Source organism: Periplaneta americana, chromosome 1 (assembly GCF_040183065.1).
Source record: "Periplaneta americana isolate PAMFEO1 chromosome 1, P.americana_PAMFEO1_priV1, whole genome shotgun sequence".
NCBI classification, from domain to species: Eukaryota; Metazoa; Arthropoda; class Insecta; order Blattodea; family Blattidae; genus Periplaneta; species Periplaneta americana.
The window spans coordinates 192,471,623-192,496,904 of NC_091117.1; the positions used below are offsets into that span (position 1 = coordinate 192,471,623).

General features: G+C 35.2%; 1 protein-coding gene across 3 annotated transcripts in view; it reads left to right on the top strand.

Moving 5' to 3' along the window:
* LOC138705894 (zinc finger protein 420-like) overlaps window positions 1–25,282 on the top strand; it is a 32,464-nt gene that overhangs the window by 1,857 nt on the left and 5,325 nt on the right. Inside the window, exons 1-6 of one of the 3 annotated variants that reach the window (XM_069834645.1) lie at window positions 10,167–10,901; window positions 11,014–11,121; window positions 13,652–13,987; window positions 14,466–14,573; window positions 17,368–17,659; window positions 21,219–21,359. In XM_069834645.1, the coding sequence (XP_069690746.1) occupies window positions 11,015–11,121; window positions 13,652–13,987; window positions 14,466–14,573; window positions 17,368–17,659; window positions 21,219–21,359 (984 nt within the window). In that variant the 5' untranslated portion in view covers window positions 10,167–10,901; window position 11,014. Of the gene's footprint in view, window positions 1–10,166; window positions 10,902–11,013; window positions 11,122–13,651; window positions 13,988–14,465; window positions 14,574–17,367; window positions 17,660–21,218; window positions 21,360–25,282 lie in introns of those variants that run through there. The other 2 variants (XM_069834636.1, XM_069834653.1) reach the window with 2 other exon arrangements.

A 25,282-nucleotide genomic window follows, 5' to 3' on the forward strand; every position in this document is an offset into this window, starting at 1 on the left:
ATATCAGTTTTTAAATTAGTGTACAAGTAATTATGCAATAGTATACAGCATTGCAATTAGGTGCTTGTTATTAGCTTACTTAATATACAATACTTGATACTAAAATTATGAAATTTGTGGTTATGATCAGAGAGAACCAGTTATTAAAAAAATTAGAACGTCACCACTGCATACAATCTTCATATTTACATTTTTCCTCGGTGTTGACTGCCTCTCAACTCTTACAGTCTTACTATTTTCTAATGCCTTTCTAAGCTGATCCCTTAATGAAATCTGCGTTGCTTTACATGTAGGACCTAGAAAATAATGGAATATATGTAGTATAATCGGAAAAATATTTTTAGTTTCCTTTGAGGGATACTGAGATACTGTAATATGTAAATTTGTATCAAATTTCAACATTTTCCCTCAAAATAATGTCATGAGCTCATAACACATAGGTAATGTGTGACTCACTGGAATGTGCCGCTACACTGTTCACTCTAGTAGAATAAACCGCGCAGTAGCCTACAGGTTCTGTCACATCAAAACATTCTTCTCGAGAATCCCAGATGGTCCATGATGTTGCCTGTATATGTGAACCTTACCATACAAAATGCGTTTTGCAATATTTTGACCTAATGTTAGGCCTACTGTTCTGTGATGTGACGTTGACATTCTGTATAATGTGAATTGATCTTAACTTGCTTTTTCATTCCTCATGATTTGTTTGCATATCTTGATCAACATTTTTTTTTAATGCTGCCCACGGATATATTTGCTTAATTTATTGAAAAAAGATAAACTTAATGTATGGTATTTCTGCATCTTGACAAAGTCAATACAGGAAGCATGCAGAATAAAATAAAGAACATAATATTATCTTGTATCTAGCCTACAGGGCTCCTGGCAGCCCTACCTGAAATGAAAGTATTTGAGAATGCCTAATAAGTCATTTTGCATGTTCATATTTAACTACTCTAGTTTCACAAATTGTTGAAAACAAAGCCGAAATTATGTAATATTTCTAAGCAGTGTGTGAAAGAAAGCTTATAGTGTCATACTTTTCCTAGAACCTTCAGGCATGATCAAAAATGCCAAGGAATTTTTCAAAGTCCAATGATGGGACACTGCTCATGCGCAAGACCACTGCCTGCTGGATCACATCCTTTGGCTGCGTAACTGCCTGCTCATTCCTCTTCCTTAGCATGGAGTTTCGCGTGGACATTATTGTCCAGTTTCGACACTAGAGCGCAGCAAGTAACTGCCGTTGAATTGGCTGTACTAAATGTGTAGAATTAATTATACTGTCTTATTTAACATCTTAGAAGTAATTACAGTGTTTGTCAGTTATTGTTTATTAATGATATGATTTTCTTCTTTAAAATACATTGGAAGAAAGGAACATTCGGTTTGAAATACATTTAATTTTGTGAGATATAAAACTTGGTTTAAGGGTTTAGGCGGCGGAGATCTACAGCCTTGCGTAGTACACCCATGTAACTTGCAACATAATTTATATTTAAGTTTTGATTACTGTCACATCATAAAAAAACATCTGTTCACAGTTTCTAGACCAGGATATAGCAGACAGAGAAGGAATGATCAGTTCAAAATTCATCAAGGAAATATACAGGATACAAAAGGACTTAGCTGTGAAACCCATTCGATTTCTAATGAGGAAGCATGTCGAACCCAGTTCCTTTGAGAAAATGAACGTTCTTTATGCTGTACAGACATTTTCACTGGAAGTTATAAGCACTTTGGACTATATGAAGGACAATCATATAGGCCTACGTCTGACATCTCGGGTAAATTTTTCAGAAGCAGGACCAACAATACGTTTCATGAAAAATTTTTTACTGTACACGACATAAGCGATAAATTGTTTACAGTATTTTCCTCGGCATTTCTTTTCGGGGATGGGGGAGAATTTTTTAATGAGCGCAAAATTTATCACACTTCAAATGGGCCTTTTATATATGGGGAAGTTACTTTCTGGCAATACTGAACTTAATAAAACAGTAGACCAAGTGTCCGTATAACAATTTCATGGATTGGAAGATACTGCAGGAAGATACCACATACTGTCGTTAATTCAAACCGTGATTTCCAATAATCTCGTAGCTCGGTTAAAGGAAGCATATATTTTTTCTTAAATATGTTGAAACATGTTGAAATATTTTATATAAGTTTCAAACTTTTATTACGTTAATTGATTTTAATAATAATTTTAGTAAACGCCTAAAGCAAGTATAGGCCTACTTGTTTGGATGTAGTATCGCTTAGAAAAAAATTAAGTTTTAATTTCAGTATTAATAGTATTACATATTAAGCATTGCGGAAGGATTCGGACACCCTGGGCCATCGTTTCCCTAAGCCCTTGTCTCTTCTGGTACTTAAGACTTCGTAATAATAGTTATTTTAGGGTACTTTGCATATACTGATAATGTTAATAGTGGTGGGCACTACCTGCCACCTAGCGGCAAAATAGCTTTTTTCAAGACTCGCACATAAGCGTTGATTGAGCAGGCAGTGTAAACAGCCATAGGATGTGATCCAGCAGGCAGTGCTCAAGACACAGACAAGTAAAGGAGCTACCACACCATAGATAAAGCTGGTGCTAAAACAGTAACATGTACTTGAACCGTTTTAGCAGGTACATTTCACAATAGCTGATACTCAACATAACAAATGGCGGCAGTTATATTGCATCGTTTAGGGCCGTTTTCTCCAAAGTTAGTTAAACTTGGGACAAATTAAACCCGTTCAACTTTACTATTCAGTTTAAACATGCTTCCATTTTCTCCATAAATAGCTGGCAGCCCACCCGTTTAAAGTAATGTTGGCACCAGATGCTCATGGCTTCTCATGTGTAGGCTACACTGAATAACAACAACAACTGGCCAATCAGAGCCAAGATTACTGATGGCGCGTATTATACGTTTTCAACTTTTCAACATGTCAGCTGTTTACAGTGAATTGATGTTATAATCAAATCAACGCGAATAAAGAAGGAATGCATCTACTAGTTTCACAAATAAATAAATCATTTATACCCATGTGAAGTGTTGTGTATCATTTAATCAGCTGTTTTCTTGAATTTATTGGAAAGTATTCTCGATTCCACTTTTCTCTGATAGGCAAGATCGTACAATAACTTGTGTCTTGTGTTAATGTGCATTCTCTGGAGGCATATGTGGATCTATTTTAATATAACAATTAATTTCCTTTAGTTTATTCCGTTCCCTCCGAAAATCATGATCTCCATTAATTTCAAGAAGAAAACTTCCAGCTTTTTAACGTGTTCGGTAACCCACTAAATTAGGCCTACCTGATGTACCCAGGATCTTGATAATTCTAAGGGAAATAGCTTTTATTTTTAACGTTGTAGTATGTGATTTAATCTAGTTATGTAATATTCACAGGCCCTAGTTTATAATTGGCTAGAATGGGCAAATACCCAGAGCAAGGGAGCAAGAAAAAGTATTTTAAGGTAGGATGTTGAAATAATTGTTAAATACATGGTCAAAAATGAATATTTATAAATAATGTAATAAAAACAGCCTTTTGTTTGGTGAATTGGCAAAATTATTGTTTCACATTTTTGTTTGGTAGTAGAAGGGATAAAGTTAAAGAAAGAGGATTGGGTGCCAACATTTGCTCTGTTCAGTTTTTCAGTGACCTAAACCCAGGGCCTAAATATTCATAATAGGCGTCATCCTCTTGTATTATTTTTATTTCAGTAAACGTTGGTTGTACTGTATGATTGCTTCATCGTCCATTATGAATTTTGATCAGATTATCATAAGCTGATTAACGTACACTGTAAGGTCCTGTGTTCAGACAATGGAGAATTCAGGAAAAAAAGTAAGAATTTTAGAATATGAAACTCACAGAACTTCATATAAAAATAAGGAATTTGATCTTGAGATGAAAAGAATTCTTGAACTTGATGTTAGGAATAGGGAATTGGACCTTAAAACAAACAGCTAACTGAAATCAGAAGATTTTGAAGTAGTTATGGTGTTCATTTTGTTCAAGTCTATATGTTCTTTTTTATTTAAATTAAAAAATTTAATCTAACATATTAAATCACATTAGGTAACTTATATATTGATAACTTCAGTTTTGTAGTGGTCGTAATATGTTATGATGTCATTTTGATATTTTCATAATGTCATTCAGTTTATATCATTCACTGTATTAATAATACCATATTCAACATATCACATCAGGTTATCATGCTACTTAAAACAGAAGATATTTAAATTTATGTAGCTTCTTAAATAATTGAATAACAAGTTAATCAGTAGGCAGTTTAACTTAATTCCAATTAAAAAACGAAATTTATTGCATGTTATCACCTACCACATAATTTATATATGGCTTATTTATAATATAGTAATAATACATGAGAAAAAAACAGTAGGCTAGGCCTAATTATGACATGACATCAAAATGTTCATAAATCAATTGTTAGTTTCATTTCTAATTATTTTAATAAACATGAACATAATATGAAATATACAGTATATTCCCTCCAGCTAATTTCTTATATATTATAAAATAAACACACTGTATATTTCAAGTAATTAGTTGCTTTCTTTCATTGAAATCCGACATTAATATAATTTTGATACAAATGCAGATATATTTCAACTTCTAACATCACTGCGTAATTATAATGAAGTGGAATTTTTACATAAATTGTGACTACACTATCATGTGTTAAAATATTTGTGTATCAGTAGTAATATTTTATACAACACAGTTACAGTTAAGTCATGTCATCATTAAATTCTATATTATGGTGGTTGTGTTGCATCTAAAGCTACACCACACAAGATAATATGTCAGGTTTTAAAAAATAACAATTTTAGGCTTAATAATTATGGTGTAAGTTACTGGTACTGCTTAATTTTCAGTGAAGTAAAGTTATAATACTTTTGAAAATATCCAAGTTTAACATGAATAATAAACAATGTTACATGTACTACAGTGAATGAAACTTACTTTGTTAATTTCATCCCTTTGTTTCACTGATTCACAAACAAATTTTAGTCATAAACGTACCGGTACTGATGGATAAGGTGCTGGTAATGCTTAATTTCCAGTGAAGTAAAGTTATAATATACTTTTGAAAATATGCAAGTTTAACATGAATAATAAACAATGTTACATGTACTGCAGTGAACGAAACTTATTTTATATTAATTTAATCTCTTCCTTCACTGGTTCACCAACAAATCATGGAAGTATTGATGGATAAGATGGTTTCACCTGACATTATTTTCTGCTACATTTGGGTGTTGATCTAAATGAGGGGAAAAAAAGTCCAAACCCCTGACCTAAACATACATTTGGGTGGTTGTTAGCTGCTTAAGGGAAGTTATGCACAGCGTTAATGGCATCCAACTGGTATATTTTCATTCTCATTGCAAGCTATATTGTGTAAAATAGCTGTTGCCACAATTAAACTTTGAATTCTGTCCAATTTTAGTCTGATTCCAGTAGCTAAAACAGGAAATCTTCTTTTCAATACCCCATAGCTCCTCTCTACTGGACTTCTAGTCCTTATGATGGCCTCCTGAAAAAGTTGTTCCTCTGGCGTGTGTGTAATTGTCAGTGGTGTAATGAGATAATTTTGTACAGCATATCCACTATCTCCAACTAGAATGGCTGCACCAAATTCTCCATCTTCAAATTGCCTCTTAATTCTTGAAGAATTAAAAATATGTGAGTCATGAGATGAGTCTGGCCACCTAGCCACAATGTATCGAGTCAACAAGGAAGAATCAGACACAGTTTGCACATTCATTGAAAAAAATTCCTTGCGATTTCTGAAGATTTCTGCATCTCCTCCACCTGGTGATTTTATTTTCACATGTTTCAGTCAATTGCACTTACATAGTTACGAAAACGCGAAATCGTATAAAATCCGTGCTTAACCCTTGCCGTTCCTTTAGGTGTTGTTGGCATGTTGATATAACGCTGTGACAAATGTCGTATAGCTGTAGAAACTTTTGCAAGGACTGAGAGGACAGAGACTGGGATTAGAGTACAGAGAGTGAATTGAAAGTACAGAGAGTGAACTGAGAGTACAGAGAGTGGACTGAGAGGACAGAGAGGAGCCTGGGAGGATAGATAGAGCACTGAGGGATATAGAGTAAGCTAAGAGAACAGAGGGAACAGAGACTGAACTGAGTGACAAGAAGGTGGAGAGCGAGGATGGTGAGTATACTGAGAGACCAGAGAGTGGACGGAGGGGACAGAGAGTAGACTGATAGGAAAGGAAATGGACTGAGAGGACAAAGTGGACAGAGATTACAGAGAGTAGACTGAGGGGCAGAGAATGGAATGAAGGGACAGAGTGGACTGAGACGACAGTGAGAGGACTCAGACAACAGTGTGTAGCCTGAGAGGATAGGGAATGAGCAAGAGGAGTGGGACTGAGCTAAGAGAACAGAGAGTGAACTGAGAGAAAAGAGAGTGGACACAGAGAATGTTGAGTATATTGAGAGAACAGAGAGTGGACTGAGAGGACAGAGAAGGGGCAGAGATTACAGAGAGTGAATTGAGAGTACATTGCGTGGATTGAAAAGACGGAAAGTGATACAAAGAAAACTGAGAGGATGGAGTGGGCTGAGGAGAAAAAGAGTGAACTGAGAAGACGCAGATTGGATTGAGAGGAGAGAGAGAGAGAGAGAGAGAGAGAGGACTGAGGTAGTAGAACAGGGAAAGGAAACAGAGTGGACCGATATCAAAGAGAGATTACTGAAATTACAGTGAGTGAGCATAGAGAGGACTGAGAGGAAAGAATTCTGACTCGCAGTTTCCCCAGTTCACTCTCAGTCTTCTCTCTATCCTCTCAGTCCACTCTCTGTCCTCTCAGTTCACTCTCTGTACACTCAATCCACTCTCAGTTTTTCACCCCACTCTGTCCTCTCAGTCTACTCTCTGTCATCTGAGTCCATATTCTGTACTCTCTGTCCTCTCAGACTACTCTCGATCCACACTCTGTCTCCTCTGGTCTCCTCTCTGTTCTCTCAGTCCACTCTCTGTCACCTCAGTCTACTCTCTGTCCCTTCCCTGTTCTCTCAGATCACTCTCTGTCCTATCAGTCCACTCTTTGTCTTCTCAGTCCATTCTCTGTCCTCTCAGTCCATTCTCTGTCCTCTCAGTCCACTCTCTGTCTTCACTCTGTCCTCTGAGTCCACACTCTGTGCTCTCAGTACACTCTCTGTTCTCTCAGTCAACTCTATCCTCTCTGTCCACTCTCTCTTCTCTCAGTTCACTCTCTGATCCCTCTCTATTCTTTTAGTTCCCTCCTATTCCCACAGTGCTCCATCTATTCTCTCAGTCTACTCTCTGTCCTCTCAGTCCACTGCCTGTCCTTTCATTTCACTCTCTGTAGGCCTATTCACAGTCCACTCTCTGTACACTCAGTTCACTCTGTCATTTTTGTGCCTTCTCTGCCCTCTGCCTTCCCTCTGTCCACTCTGTCTCGTCTCAAGGTTCAGTTCATGAAGGAAAGAGAAGACTGAAATTTAGTGGAAGGGGTTCAATATGTAAGTTTTTTTAGATTTAGATTTTCCAGCAAATCTGTCATACCCACATTAATGAATTTTAATTTTAAGGGGCTCGAACTAAGGAGATAATACGCTGACTAGGTTCAAACTAGAGTCCGATATTTAACGGAGGAGGTTCATTATGTATACAAGTTCAGATTTTTCCTGCAATTCTTTATTCCTACAATAAGCAATTACACATTTTCAGGGCTCGAACTCAGGAAGTAATTCCGTCATTGGGTTAAAACTACAGACTGTAATGTGGCGGAAGATTTGCATTGTGCATACAAGTTTTTAGTTTTTCCTGAAATTTTTTATTTCTTTAATAAAGAATTATAAATTTTCGAGGCTCAAACTCGGAGAATAATACCGTCATTGGGTTCAAACCACAGGCTGTAATTTGGCGGAAGATGTGTTTTGTATATACAAGTTTTAAATTTTTCCTGTAATTTTTATGTCTCTAATGAAGAATTATAAGTTTTCGGGGCTCAAACCCAGGAAATAATGCCGTCACTGGGTCCAAACTACAGACTGTAATTTGGCGGAAGTCGAGCAGTGTGTATACAAGTTTTTAGATTTTTCCTGGAAATTTTTATGCCTCTAATAAACAATTATAGCCTACACTTTCGGTATTCGAACTCAGGAAATATTGCCGTCACTTTGTCCAAACAAGAGACTGTAATTTGGCGGAAGATGTGCATTGTCTATACAAGTTTTTAGATTTTTCCTGCAATTTTTTGTCTCTAATAAAGAATTATAAATTTTTGGGGCTCAAACCCAGGATATAATGCCATCACTGAATCCGAACTACAGACTGTAATTTCGCGGAAGTGGAGCATTGCGTGTACATGTTTTTGGACTTTTTCTGTAACTTTTTATACCTATAATGATGAATTATATATTTTCGGCCTTAATTGGTTCCTATGTTGGCGGTTCATAGATGAACCGTTCCTGCTACAAATACAATCTTTGTAATAATACAGCAGTATTTTACACTCTTTGCACGTATTCTACTCTCTGCTCGACCTGCTTTAGGTTTTTATCGAGAGGAAGATTGGCATAAGTAACAATTTTTTGTTACAGTGGAGGCAGATGAGTTAAGGTTGGTAGCGCAAAAAGCGCTAGAAATATGTTGGCACTCCTTCAGATGTTACAGCATAGCGGGACAAATACTGCAGTTGAGCCACATTTTCTTCAGTATATTTGCTAGGACTTCTAGTCATACTACATGACAATTTTGCTTAGCTTATTCTTTTAAGCATTCCTTCTAGGAATAGCTCAAGTGTTTTAAATTTAGCGTACATAAGTTTAGATTAAGTTCCTAGGGCGTATTTCACGAAATACTAGGTTTTTCCACTTCAGTCTGATTTATGCAAACGAAATTTTGACAACTGACTATTCTAATGTCACTTATCGCCACGCCCACTTTGTGTTGGGCGCATGAGTTTATGGCGAACGGTCGTTCAATTTTCTTCAAACATGGTGGCGCAATGACCACTCTATATCTTTCTCTTTTTAACTCGTTGACATGGGTAAATAAATATATTATATATTTATCCATGTCCGCTATGTAGCTGCCAACATGCTATGACCACAATCTACTATATACAGTAGCGAAGCTTGAGGTATTTTTTTTGCAAATCTCGTGATAAAGCGCTCCAAGCGGTTAGCAACTAGAAACAATAGACTGTCCATGGTCGACTTTGAACTGTGTCGTATTTCTATCGAGTGCTAGCTCGTTGCGTTTTTCACATTGATGCCTGTGAAATGTTCGTTATTGGTTATATTGAAAATGTTAATGGCTAAAATATAATAATTGGAATAATAATAATATGGGACAAGGAGGAGACGTTTGTAGTGCTATAAGCTGTAGCAACAGTAAGAGAAAGAGGACAGAGTTATCCTTTTTCCGATTTCCGAAAGATTAGAAAGGTTCCTGGGTTTCCACAAGAATGCTGTGCAGAAACAAAACTGTTAATTTGAAGTTCTTTGTGACCGTTAGAATACATTATATCCTTAAATTTCACAATGAAATGTTTCAGTCTAACTGAAAGGACATTAGATACCGGTTAAAGTTCTGTCACTTAGGCTGCTAAATTTCCAGAGAAATAAAGGTCAGGTCTACTTTTTTTTCAGAGGATATATTTTTAATTGTAGCTATTAATTTTGTTATTATTTTTATGTGTTATTTTACAAAAGACGTAGAAAAATTAAATTTGTTTTAATGAAATTTATTGATCACGTTTTATTTTCAATTCTGGTGGGATTATTATTGCTTAGGCCTACTTTTTTCTTCAAAGGATATGTTTTTAATTATAGCTGTTAATTTTGATGTTATTTTTATTTGTTGCTTTACTAGAGACGTAGAAAAAGTTTGTTACAATAAAACTTATTGATCACGTTTTATTTCCAATTCTGGTGTGATTATTATTGCTTAACCTCATCCCACTTTGTTAACTACGTACGCGTACACTACAAGTACCGGTACACGTAAGTTACTCCATTAATTCATATTTCCATTATTATTGTTGTAATGAGAAATGCAAATTAATATTTATTGGTTTCATAGTTAATTATCGCTATAATTTTGAATGAGTGAAGCGATTATAGTAAATTTCAGTTCGTTTTGCACGAACAAAAATTATATTAACTTATTTCTTGCAGGTATCTTCGAGTTTATGGTGGAATTTAATATATTTCATTAAAATAATAAATTAACTTTATGCATTTAATATTTCAATAATGGAAGGAAGGTGTTAATTTTTCCAAAAGAACACGACAACGAAAGTGTAACATATTTTGTCGGCTGCTAGGAGAGAGATCTGCGATGATGAGGCGATAGTAGCGATCCTAGTGGTGGGCAACTACCCATGTTTGCATTTTTACTACATATTGAGCTTTGCGACTGTATATAGTAGACTGTGCTATGACTACTTTCCATTACACTCCGCCGTTCGAAGTGTGCAACTCTTGTGCTCGTTATATAGAGGAAATCAATCGATTTTTTAAGATATTAATCAAATACTGTATAGCCATCGTACCATGCTATATACCATTGTTTTATTTCACAATCAAGCTAAAATGGCAAAAGCACTCTACCGATATTTAGATTAAAAATGAAGGTATAGAGTAGCACATGTAAAGAGGTTATGATGTTTATATAAACAACGTGAGTCAAGATCACTGCCTACAGGATCACATTCTGGCAGCCATAGGAATTAGTTGCGATCCACAGGAAGTGGCCAAGATACACTGGAACACAAATCGGATTTGAATTTGAGGGGTTTGAGCTGTCCACGGGCGTAATTTTTATATTTTATTTTATTCGGGGACAATTCGGCAGGTCATCAGGTAAGGAACTGATTCTTACGCTTCGAGCAAACAAATGCAAACGAATTAATTACATTATGTATTATATATTAGGGATGTAAGAAAAATCATGCCAATGTTGTTTATCATTCAGCATGTCCCACAAAGCCAGGGTCAAAACATGCCATGTACCTGGTTGTCTGGGATCAAATCGAACGGACCCGGACTTGGCATTTTTCCGCTTTCCGAAAGCTGTTGAGAGGTATGTAATATTGAATAATTTCAAGGAAAAATTGTTCCGGGACCGGGTATCGATCCCTGGACCCTGGCGTCTTGTCATTGTCAGCCCATTTGAGTTGTGTGGATATAAACGGAAGAATTGTGACTTGTATAGTTCTTGGGGTACTCAGTAGAGCATTCGTGCGCTAAGCGTAGGGTCCCGGGATTGGTACCCGGCCCCAGAACAATTTTTCCCATGAAATTATTCAAGCCTGCTTCACAGGAAGCTTCTACCTGAAAGCCAGAGTTGCATGTGTAATATTGTTTAGGCCTACTTAATGTATTGGTGAAACTAGCGCTAGCTGAGGTATTTCCGGTGGTTTCGGGAGTGAAAAATCGTCGAATTTATAAGGGATTCTTTTTTGTGGAGATGCAGTTGGTAAGCCCAGTTGATCATATATGCAAGGCGTAACCAATGCCTAAACTAACCAAACCTAACCTGTCACAGATTCATACATGCAAAATATGTAAGTGGAATACGAAGGGAACTACCTCAGCGCTAGTTTAACCCAAAGTATAACGTAGCGGAATAATGATTTACTTCAACTACACCAGAACTTAGGATTACCATATTTCATTCATTCATAGTTTTCTGTCCAAGGGCGCAAACCCATCATTTTCCAATCTTTCCCATTTTCCTCCTCCTTCTCAGAAGAAGAAAGCTGCTGGTGATCTAAAGACATAAATTCCACTGCAGTATATGGCATATGATACAGCAGCAACCTGTTGACTGTGCTTTTAAATTTTTTTTGTTTACTGCTTATTATGGGCGCTTGGAATTATATTATATATGTTTATGCCTCTATTGTAAAATACTTTTAACACTTGTGTTGTGGTAATTCTATTAGTGGACAAATGGATATGATTTGATGTTCTTGTTTGATGCATGTGGTAATCTGAATTCAAATTGAATTTTGCTTTGTTTTTATGAATGAAAGACACTGTTTCTAGAATGTATATACAGGTCGATTCACATTATAAGAAATGTCAGTGTCATGGTCTGGCACCGTCACATCCAATGGCAACACATTCATATTTAACGGCAATTGACCATCAGTTTGCCAGTGCCATTAAGGGTAGAGAAGTGTGCTTTAAAACAATGCCAATATTTAACAGAAAAACTTGAGGTGATTAGTATTTGGCTGGATTAAGAAAAGGCCGGAAAAAAACCTGAAAGAACATAGATGAGGATGATGCCAGATGTTGTCTTAATGGATGTAAAGTGTTTCACTGTGGAAACTATATCAGTTTTTAAATTAGTGTACAAGTAATTATGCAATAGTATACAGCATTGCAATTAGGTGCTTGTTATTAGCTTACTTAATATACAATACTTGATACTAAAATTATGAAATTTGTGGTTATGATCAGAGAGAACCAGTTATTAAAAAAATTAGAACGTCACCACTGCATACAATCTTCATATTTACATTTTTCCTCGGTGTTGACTGCCTCTCAACTCTTACAGTCTTACTATTTTCTAATGCCTTTCTAAGCTGATCCCTTAATGAAATCTGCGTTGCTTTACATGTAGGACCTAGAAAATAATGGAATATATGTAGTATAATCGGAAAAATATTTTTAGTTTCCTTTGAGGGATACTGAGATACTGTAATATGTAAATTTATATCAAATTTCAACCTTTTCCCTCAAAATAATGTCATGAGCTCATAACACATAGGTAATGTGTGACTCACTGGAATGTGCCGCTACACTGTTCACTCTAGTAGAAGAAACAGCCCAGTAGCCTACAGTTCCGTCACTTCAAAACATTCTTCTCGAGAATCCCAGATCGTCCATTATGTTTCCTGTATATGTGAATGTTACCATGCAAAATGCGTTTTGCAATATTTTGACGTAACATTACTGTTCTGTGATGTGACATTAACATTCCGTTTAATGTGAATCGATCTTAACTCGCTTTTTCATTCCTCATGATTTGTTTGCATATCTTGATCAACATTTTTATTAATGTTGCCCACTGATATATTTGCTTAATTTATTGAAAAAAATAAACTTAATGTATGATATTTCTGCATCTTGACAAAGTCAATACAGGAAGCATGCAGAATAAAATAAAGAACATAATATTATCTTGTATCTAGCCTACAGGGCTCCTGGCAGCCCTACCTGAAATGAAAGTATTTGAGAATGCCTAATAAGTCATTTTGCATATTCAAATTTAACTACTCTAGTTTCACAAATTGTTGAAAACAAAGCCGAAATTATGTAAGATTTCTAGGCAGTGTGTGAAAGAAAGCTTATAATATCATACTTTTCCTAAGACCTTCAGGCATTACCAAAAATGCCTAGGAATTGTACAAGTAGCTTTCTAATTTCTTACTTTGCCAAAAACATGATAGATCTAGAATGATAGTTCACCAGTATAATCCAAGAACTTAAGAGAAGTTCAGAACAATTTGTAGCTCATAAATGGCCCTAAATATATGTAACATTAAACGATACTGAAGTACTGTATTTAACTCTAGAATTATAAATTTCTCGTTTTACAGGGCTCGACAATGGGCAGAAAATGTTGGAGTGCCTTATACTGAACATACTGTAAGAATGCTGTTCAACAGGGTAGTATGCAGCCAACACTTTTCAGAGGCTGATTTTAAGACAAAAGAGAAGAAAAGTCTCAACTTCTTTGCAGTTCCATCTTTGCATGGATCAGTTAGAAACACACATTCAACACCACAAACTAATAACCCTTCATTCCTAGAACAAATTTTATCCGAAAATGAACCTAGGCCTACTCAATTGTCTCCTGAAAAAGATCTCGTATTCCAACAGCCCTCAAAAACCTATGAAAGGAAGTCTGTTGGCTTACGTCCCTTCTGTAATCAGTGAGTATTACTCAATACAGAAATGTATACTGTTCATAAATAATTTATTTCGCTTTACTGCTGAGTGTATTATTGAATAACTTTGTGAAGAAAGAATGTTTCTAATGCAAAACCATGTATTATTTAAAAATTGAGATTGAGGACAAAGTTGCTCAGACTTTTAGATTAATAATGGCCTTTTATTTCTGTATATCCATAAGAAGACTCATGTAATAATTTCAAATGAGGAAAAGAAAACGTAATATCTTAAGTTGAATGTGAAACTTATTTTCATAAGCACCATATTTAAGTCTGACGAACGAAATGTCAGAATTAACACTTAAATTGGTTTATCAACAATAAGAATATTTTCCAATATGTAAGAAAACTTGTGTAGGCCTACTGCTTCATAAATACATACATTTTGTTGACACATTCGTTTATATATGTATTTTAAGAGCATGAGGGAATACACAGATAATATGTCTATATATTTCAGAGGAGACCTTCGAACTTCGGCCCCAGTGAATCATTTTGAAGTCCTAGGACAGAATGCAGTGTGTGCAGTGTCTTCACCTGTTGACGTGAAAGAAGAGAAAGAAGACAGGTATACAATAATTGAGTTCATATATTTAAAGACATTTATATTATGTTAAGTGTAAGAGAATAAGCATACAATTATAGCATACCTGAAGCTTTGTTTCTAAAAAATTTATTATCCTTAGCATAATAGCTGTTCAACTACTGAGTAGAGCACATGGATATTGTACCGTATTTACTAGAATATAATATGCTATTGAATATAATATGCATCATAATTTTTTATTCTGAAATCTAGAAAAAATACTGATTAGAATTATGTTATCAAGACAGCTTATAAAAACACCCTTACCGCTAGCTGTACATCATATTCAACCTCACTTGCAGTATTATAGTCTTGTCGCTCTAATTTCGCGTTGCAGGTCGGCTACATTTAAATGTGTGCGTCTTGTGAGTCACTGAGGAAGACGTTATTAATTTCTTAAGGCTCGATAAATACTTAATATAATCGCCCGTCATTTTGGTTCTTTCATTAGCTTTTGCTGAAAGCACACGAAGACGTTATTTGCCGCTCAATTATTTGCTCATTTACAGTGCGTTTGATTTATTATCATAGGAGCTACGACATGATAATGTTTAACAGTGTGGCAAATAGATTCCTCGTATGGTAGCTCGGCAACGAAAGAACAAAAATGGCGAACGGTACTACCTACTTAGACTTTATAGAGCCTTCACTTCCTAAGACGTATGCAAAGAGGAGGAGTCACACCGGGAATAACAGCGTCGCGACTTTAGAACTGGAACTTCTGGTCCACAGGTCAGAATGCTGATTGACAGTAACTAACGTCATGCCATCCTTTCATTAAAACTGGGATTACAATTACCATTCATTTCGTTACGGTGAAGTTCATTGAAGTTTGACAAATACAAACTCCGTGTATTTGATTACGGTTAACGTTAAAATGAACGAACACATGACGTTGCTGATTCAACATTGCCAAGGTCTAGCTTCCACAAATGCAAAGAAATGTAAATTGAATGTCATCCAATCACAAATCAGATGCTCTATATAGTTTTACCCTGCATAGAATTGGAATATATCAGTCTCCTAACTGCCCATTGTGCATATCAAACCAAGAAATGGATTCAGAACACCTCAAAATCTGTGCTTCAGTGGCTGGCCATGATAATATGTTTGAAAAATATTGGAGTGCAAGAGGTCAAATGACTTTATTGTCAAATGCCTAGCATTAGAAAACAACAACATATATTTTCACCTCTTCTTAAATACATTTACAACACACAAATTATATCGTATTTCAAAAACAATATTATATGTAACTGGCAAAGTGTATATATAAGCAGATGCAATCCATAATCTATCCATGGTTCCAATTCTGGAAAAGAGAAAAAAATAAATATCTAATATTTTTAAAGAATTCATGTAATATTTAATTTACAAACGTTGAATAACTGTAAATTTCCTTACATTCCAGCAGATTATTTTTCCTATTGCATAAAAGAACTAGATTGTGGAAAGGCTCTGTAACCAGTGAATAAAGACTTCCACTATGTGCACTTGTTTACACCAGGAACAAAGACTCGCTGAATTCTTGTAGAATAATATGATAATATAATGTTTAGTCAACAGGTTTAACCCTCATAAATGACACCAATAAGGCATCATTCACGAATTAATTAATTAATTAATTAATTTCATTCCAAAGACTGTACAATGCAGCATAGGAAAATGTCATAAGCAAAATGTTCATAAGTTACATACAATAAATAATCACATTATATATTATCATATGGACAATTCTCCTTAAAAGTTATGCAGCTATATAGAGTTAAAATACTCACCAATATTATATAGTAACAAGTCTATTAATTTATTTTTAATTTCTTTCTTGAAAAGCCTCAAGCTTAAATGTCTAATATTGCCGGGTAAAACATTATATAACTTTTTATAAATCTCTACAAAGCTGCTATTAGTAGTAGTGTAATTACATTGTCCTTTTCTTAAATCATTTTTATGCCTTGTAGAATAGCTATGCACTGAGCTATTTGTAGTAAAATTATTAATATTTGTTTGTACATACATTAAACAACTTAAAAATATACAAAGACAGTACAGTTAAAATTTCAAGTCTCCGAAATAAAGGTTTACAATGTGTACGGTTATCAACATTACAAATTATTCTTACTGCCCTCTTTTGTAGTTTCAGTACCTTTATTATTTTAGGATCATTACCCCAAACTATTATTCCATACGTCAGATGGCTATGGATATAAGCATAATATACGGATTTTAGCACTTCAACACTAACATTTGTTTTTAATTTCCTTAACATAAAAATACCTTTGTTGAGTTTCTTAGATAGTATGTCAATATGACAGTCCCATTTAAGTGTAGATTGTATATGCACTCCTAAAAATTTGACAGATTCTTTACAATTGATTCTATTGTTTAAGGAAAACTCTAAGTTCTGTATCTTCTCTTTGTTTAAGCAAAGATAATTAGCCGAACACCAATCTTCTATTTTTCGGTTGATTGCATCAAGATCATTAATAATTTTCAATCTATTGTATCCAGTAATTGTTATAGCAAGATCATCCGCATATATTATTTATTGGGTTATTTTACGACGCTGTATCAACATCTAGGTTATTTAGCGTCTGAATGAAATGAAGGTGATAATGCCGGTGAAATGAGTCCGGGGTCCAGCACCGAAACATCCGCATATAAATATGACCAGGAGTTAATAGGGTAGGGTGGCCAGTTACTTTCCCCCTTCATTGCATTTATCGCTGACTAGTAACATATTACACTAATCAGATTATGTCATTCCATATTACAGCATAGAAGTAGGTCAAGAAATTTACAACTGCTTGCTTCTTGGTGCTGGAGGAGAACCAGATGCTCCAGGCATGGATGCATTAGACATAGTAAAAGAAGAAGTGCACATAGTAGAGGAGTTTGAAAGGCAGCAAGAAGAGGAACCATTGCAGGACCAACAGTCACCGCAATTTATTTTAAGCCATTTGTGCCGTGTGTGTGCTTTGGAGACAGAGGACTTGGTGGCTGTGTTTGGAGAAGAAGGCACAAAATTACAATTAGCTGATAAAATTAATTTGCATTTACCCATTGAAGTAAGTTGACCTAGTGATTAACACTACTAAAAATAATTATTAAGAAAATGGTTGCTTTACTTTTCTGCTTTTTTTGTTCACGTGTAGATTTTCCTTCCAATAAAAAGGGAGAAATAAAACTTCAGTGAGTGAAATATAATCGACTCAAATACATATGCTGATATCAAACGCAATTAGGATTACCATGTGGACATCTCATGCCAATGGTATTTAACCAGATACCTATTCATCTGGATTGTTCACAAGAATGTCCACAGTTTCACATGAAATATTAATGCCTTTTAATAAATCGATAATGTTGCCAGTTAGTTTTGGTTAATTGGTTCACATTGAGCCTAGTATACTTCGGCTCAGTTATACGAAGTTTTGTCCAATGAACTGAAACATAACTTAGCCTACATATCTGTTTTTTTATCGAGTCAACAGAACAGAAATACACATATAGTAGACATTCATTGAAATTAATTTTAGTACAGTTTAAAAAAAATAATAAAATCAATCTCAATGTACTGTTACATACATATGGGCTATTCCATATGAAATCGATCAGTAAAAAACCTCGCATTTTTTTAATACTCTAATTTTTTCCCTATTTATACAAGGTGCTGAGGAGAGTGCATTTTCAAAAATATACTATCGAAAGTCAAATGGTTTTCTTACTATTGAGCGACAAATTTAGCGTATTTTATAAAAACAAGCCGCTTTCAGCGCTCAGAACTCTGGAACCATTTACTGCAGAACATTGAACGGGAGCTCATTTCGAAGCTGACATTTAGTAGATTATGATAAGAAGTAATACTTATTTTTATTGTATACAGAGAGACAGATAATCTGATTTTACTTACTTTTAGGCTTTTTGCCCATTTGTAAAAATGTAAAAAAATATTGAGAAAAAACCTTGCATTATTAAGAGGGATTCGGCATTGTTTGCTTAGTGGCTCTGCAATAAGTTTCGAGGGGTATTAAATAAATTATTTTCACACGCGTAGACTTGAACGGCGCAGTACCCCACACACTGGCCGAGAGCTGAAGATAAGCGAGCATTGGGCGTCATTTTACTCCTGTGTTTATGAAAACTTGTGATAAAGCTAGCCCAGCCATGACTGCTAGATGACACATCACGTGTTTGTCTCCTGGCCTTGCTTGTCTCGACTACCTACAGTCAGCTGGTTAGTTCACGCGTGTACTATTTATTTTCTTTATTTGATATTTCGATACTTTCTTATCAATGGTGCACCAGTAAAAAATATGTGTTTATTTGTACTTTCAATGCGGACTCTAACCAGATATTTTAAAAATATTTTTTCGTGGGCGAAGGCGTCTTAATGAAGAAAAATCTAAATTTCTCCATTTGCATAAAAAGTAAGAAAAACTGTTTACATGTCAATATAAACTATAATTTCTCAGCATCAAAATAAACCATGATTTTGATCATTGGGTGAAAGGGTTTCGGAGCCACAACAGTTTGAAGTTGCTAATTTTATGAAAATACGATAAATTTAAATATTTTTAATTTAAACGCTATGAAGTTCTGATGCCTCAAACTTTGCACAAAGCATTGTATCACAGTTGTCAACGGACAGAAAAAGTTTCATTGTAGGCCCCTATTTAAAAATTGCAAGGTCAATTTTCTCTATATTTCGGTTGATTTGAGATGGAATAGCCCATATAGTACACCTTTAAAATAAACATGCAGTCCTTAATGGCTATTCTGTAGAAATGCATAAAATGTACTCTGACACCTTCTTTTAATAGACTGTGACTAAAAAGATCAGTCAGATATCTATTGCACATAAAGGACTGCCTTTGTTACATCCCTGAAGTAGTGCTGCTGTTCAGTAATGCATTTCCTGCCGTTGTGGTTTGTTGCTTGCTTATGGTTAAGAATGTTATTAGTATTTTCCTCATCTTGTTTTATATTACTATGATGTACCGAAGTACATATGGAGTTTCAGTTGCTAGTCTCTTGTCAGAGTAAATATACTGAAAGCATTGGTTGTATTTTTTTGTTTTTGTTTTACTATTGATTGACTTCACTTTTTTTTAAGGTCTATTATTATTGCAGTGTTATAATTAGAGCCTGGATGTTAAGCAAAATATATTTTTTAAACTGAGTGTATGTATGAAAGATCTATTAGAGATAAACACGTTTTCACACATTTGGGGATGATAGGCACAATTTTTATTTTGCTTTTTGTTTGCCTATTTTAGCTCCTATTGCCTATTTTAAGGTTAAATGCCTTTTTGTAGCCTATTTACGTCGTTATTGTACATTTTCTATATTTTTAATGCATTTAAAATAAACCACACATACATTACAAGTTAAAAATATATATTCACCTCACACAAATATTTGCTGAGAATCTTATTTTCCAGCAATACTATGTTTTCAAGAAGTTGTAAACTTTTCTCCCCTACCAATTCCATCTTTTATGTCACTTAACAAAGATGTTTGAACAGTATAACCCTCAGTGTTCAGGTCACTTCGGGGTTTACCAGCAAAAGAAAGGGGATGAGAGAAGTATTAAAAGCAAGTCTCCAGGTCCCGTTACTGTTGTTGCTTGCACTCACAAGTTATGCATACTTCGAAGTCTCTAATCCTTTCTCACACCCCTCTTTTTGAGACAATACACAGTCGATTTTTCCCGATCTCTGAAAGAAAGTAGAGACAGTTCTTCTGAAATAAGTTGTTTTAAGTTAGCTCCAATCACTTCAGTAGAAGTAGAAAGATCTTTTTCTACCATGAAAAACGTTCTCTCTGACAGGCGGCTCACTATGACAGTTGACAACTTAAAAAAGCATCTTGTGACATGTAACGAAGGAAAGTGAGTAGCGTATGGGATAGTTTATTAACTATTTGTCTATTTTTTTGTCTGTTTCCATGAATAATAAATGTCTATTTCACTGCCTATTTTTACTATTTTTAGTGCCTATATGCCTGCCTATTTTAACCAAAATAAATGCCTAAACATGTGGGGTCTAGTTATAATACACTTTTCTAGTGGAACCAGAAAATACAAGCTTGATAATAAACCTGCTTTTCATATTTCAGAATATTAAAAATAGCAATAGTTTAGAATTTATTATTATTATGTGAGGGGGGGAAATAATATATTATGTAATTAATTAATTAAATACTCTTCAATAAGCATATTTAATATTACAGTTTCGGAGTAAACTGCTTGTATGAATCTATTTCAATACAAACATATTGTACACAGAGTTCTGGATTTTACGTATAGTATCATACATTTAATGTAAGAACGTTGTAACATTTGTAAGTATTTCAAGGTTGTAGTGCGTAGTAGATTATTTTTTATAGGAGACAGCTGCTACAATTGCCATTACGCTCCTATTCGCAATAGTTAACAAATGAGAGGCTGTTACACATTTGAGAAGAAACCTTTCTTTCTGAGAAAGCTATGAACTTTCCACCAATATGGTATGACACTTCCTTGTTACATACAATATGAGCTATTTGGGTCCACTCTGTATGCTATTAAGGTGTACATATCATCACAATAACAGTATACAATATTGTCTTTTTTTATTTATATAGGTAAAACGAGATGATAGATTGCCACTGGCTGTGTGCACTTCCTGTGTATCTAAGCTGAACTCTTGTCATGAACTGGCAACATCTTGTTTGGAGGCAAATGAGAAGTTACAAGAACTCTTCAATGTTACTGACTATAATATGGTATGTGTTCCGTGCTTTACATTCAGTAGTACATTCTATATCTTGGCTGACTTTTCAAAGGCAGGATCTGGAATGGATACACACACTTAGGTTTACATCATGTGCTCTATATGCCATGATCGTTTCAGTCTCAGAGGTGGTCACGGAGGCACTTCCCCCCCCCCCCCTATTCTTCTCAATTTTCATAGCTTGCCACAATTAACCCCTCATTATTGGAAAAGATTTCAGGTTTTAAGCATGTGTTTGTCAGTTTTTAACAGTTCTGGAACGAGAGTGTCAGAGTACTGCATTGGAGTTAAATTGCTCGCTTGAACTCGGTCATATGTCGCACCCTCGAGGGAGACACGATCGGTCGTGATATGCTCGTAATAAATAGAAGCACAGTACAAGGTCATCTCACTGACATGTCTTATCTTGTATGGAACTATCTCCTATGTACACTTAACGGCAAAAAGAATGGGCCGACTCTTGGTCGATAGAAATGCTAAGTTCTATCGCGCGGTTCACTCGTGTAAACGTAACCCACTGCAATGCATTGCTGTGGTGTCTCTTCAATGAAAGTCGTCTATCTATAATGTAGTAAACCTTACAAGGAGCAGTGTGTGGCCCAGTGGTAAGCAGTCTGACTTCCGTACCAGAGGTTGTGAGTTCGCTTCCCGGTACAGTAAAATTATTATTTTTTTTATTTTAACTTTTTATTAATTTATTAGTTTAAATGTGATGTTGCATTTGTTAACAAACTTCGTTATGCCTGCCTTGTAAAGATATTATTTCCCATTACCTGTGGGCTATTAATAGATGAGACCTGGCCTGTATAAACAAAAATATTTGTTTCACATCCTAAAAAAACCAGACGCATATCAAACACAAATAAATAATTAAATTAACAAAAACAAACAGTTTTTTAATATATTAACAAAACCAGGCTTGTGGTGGGGACTAGTATATCGTCCAAAAACCACCTGTGTCAACATCTGCCCTTATTCTGCGCGGCATGGAGTTCACAAGATTATGGAATAGGTCTAAATTCTTGGCCATCTCCTCCCACGCATCTAGAACTCTGTCCCACAATTCCTCAGGTGTCTGAACAGGTGGTTCTGCCCAATTAGAGCGTAGGATTCTTTTGACTGCAGCACACAAATTTTGAATCGGATTCATATCTGGTGAATTTGGAGGCCAGTCGACTGGGTCGACATCACGCCTCCTCGTAAACATCTTTGAATCCGGTTGGCAGTGTGTATCGGATGATTATCCTGCTGGAAGAAAAGTGTTCCTTCTGGATATCGTTTTCCGTTGTATTAACAGATAGCAGTATTTCTTGAAAGAGAGAGAGGGAGGTTTATTATTTATTAGAGTTTGGGCATATTCTAAGAGATATCGCCATATAATTATAGCTTTGCGAGACACATATGATGGCAAATTTTTAATTAAAAAAATAATATTGGGGAAGATTCGAATGTTGAGCTACTACTATCAACTTGTTCAATATACCAATGCCGTAACGACTTATGCTACTGTCACTGTTACTATCAGTTCGGCATAATACATGGTTTTCCTATTCATATTCGCTCCAGTTGATTTTGTATTTATCAATTTTATTATTATTTCACTCTTCAAGGGCCCTGGTGTATCTAGAATCAACCCGCCATTCGAGTTTATTACATATTTTAGCCTCTTAAACAAAATACAGCAAATTTAAATGGTTTAATTATGTGTTACCTAGTGAACTATGGCTTTGACGAGACGAGCATGCGCAATGTTATGTCTCCGTAACTTAGAAATTGTCGGTCGGCTCATTCTTTTTGCCGCCAAGTGTACCACTGCCATAGAATAAATAAATGTGTTTTTTTTTTTTTCTGACTGAAAAATTTTATATTTTGCACATAGGAGTTATTGCAGGAACGACGACAATTTGCCAATAGCATGCAATGAAGCCTTCCCTTTTAAAAATCGATTCATTCTGTATTCTCCAACTTCACCTTCTGTCTAATGCTACAGCTAAATAGATAAATTTAGAAACTCTATCAATTGGTATCTTATTCATAAACAATTTTTCTTTTTTTGGTCTGAAAACTACCATTTTTGCAGATGAGAATGTTTGTTTTTTTTTCACACTCACTTTAGTTTCATGTTTTACAAAAATTAGAGATTTCATCAATTTGCATTTTGTAGACTAAGTATATGATTATGTCTCGTGATCAGAATATTGTACGAAATGGAACAATAAAAGTTGGAGATTTATCCTTCGAAGAGGTGGAAAAATTAAAATATCTTGGAGCAACAGTAACAAATGTAAATGACACTCGGGAGGAAATTAAACGCAGAATAAATATGGGAAATATGTGTTATTATTCGGTTGAGAAGCTTTTGTCATCTAGTCTGCTGTCAAAAAATCTGAAAGTTAGAATTTATAAAACAGTTATATTGCCGGTTGTTCTGTATGGCTGTGAAACTTGGACTCTCACTTTGAGAGAGGAACAGAGATTGAGGGTTTTTGAGAATAAGGTTCTTAGGAAAATATTTGGGACTAAGAGGGATGAAGTTACAGGAGAATGGAGAAAGTTACATAACGCAGAGCTGCACGCATTGTATCCTTCACCTGACATAATTAGGAACATTAAATCCAGACGTTTGAGATGGGCAGGGCATGTGGCACGTATGGGCGAATGCAGAAATGCATATAGAGTATTAGTTGGGAGGCCAGAGGGGAAAAGACCTTTGGGGAGGCCGAGACGTAGATGGGAAGATAATATTAAAATGGATTTGAGAGAGGTGGGATATGATGGTAGGGACTGGATTAATCTTGCTCAGGATAGGGACCAATGGCGGGTTTATGTGAGGGCGGCAATGGACCTCCGGGTTCCTTAAAAGCCAGTAAGTAAGTAAGTGAAATCAATAACCGAAAATTATCCTATTGAACAGTTGTCTGCAAATAGGTCCAAAATAGATTTATTAATTATAACTGGGTAATGGGTATTTACATTTCTAATATTGTAATAAAGTAAATATTTTATCTATCACATCATTTAGATTTAAATGGTTTTGAGTAATACAGTAAAATCTCGGTAAAACGGTCTTGAAAGGATCGTCCACACCTGTGGAGTAACAGTCAGCGCATCTGGGCGCGAACCAGATGGCCCAGGTTCGATTCCTGGTCGGGGCAAGTTACCTGGTTGAGGTTTTTTCCGGGGTTTTCCCTCAACCCAATATGGGCAAATGTTGGGTAACTTTCGGTGCTGGACCCCGGACTCATTTCACCAGCATTATGACCTTCATCTCATTCAGACGCTAAATAACCTAAACTGTTGATAAAGCATCGTAAAATAACCTACTAAAATAAAAAAATATTGAAAGGATCAGATGAAAATCATGTTACAAGCAAGAACATTTTATAAGTGGAAAATGGGATTTTTTTTAACATTAAACCCTCCACAACCTCTTAAATTTCTTCGATTGGATTCTTAACAGCTGTTATATAACATAACATAACAGAAATCTGTGGAGCAAACGCAAGTTTTTGCCCATTTTAAAAAGGCGGCTTTTGGCCTCACTTCATGTTGCGAAGTTAACAATCTAGATCATTGGTTCTTTATTTTGCTTGTGCACAACAATAATAGTGCCATCTAGTGATGATAGCTTCAGACGCCTCATTCAAAATGTGGGTCGTTAATCCAGTTTACAACTTATTTACTGACTCTCCCTCACATTTGCATTTTTCTTTTCTTATTCAAAAGTGCTGTTGTTTTGGAATAGTGGCTAATTTGGTACTGAGTACAAGAGATTCCACTGTGTGCAATGTTACTAAGCTTTGGAAAGGAACTTTCAACACTGGATGAAAGGATTATCATGTAAAATGAAATACATAATTCTTACTTTCACCGTCACCATTAGGCTACAGGAAGGTGAATCAATTTCTTGTAAGT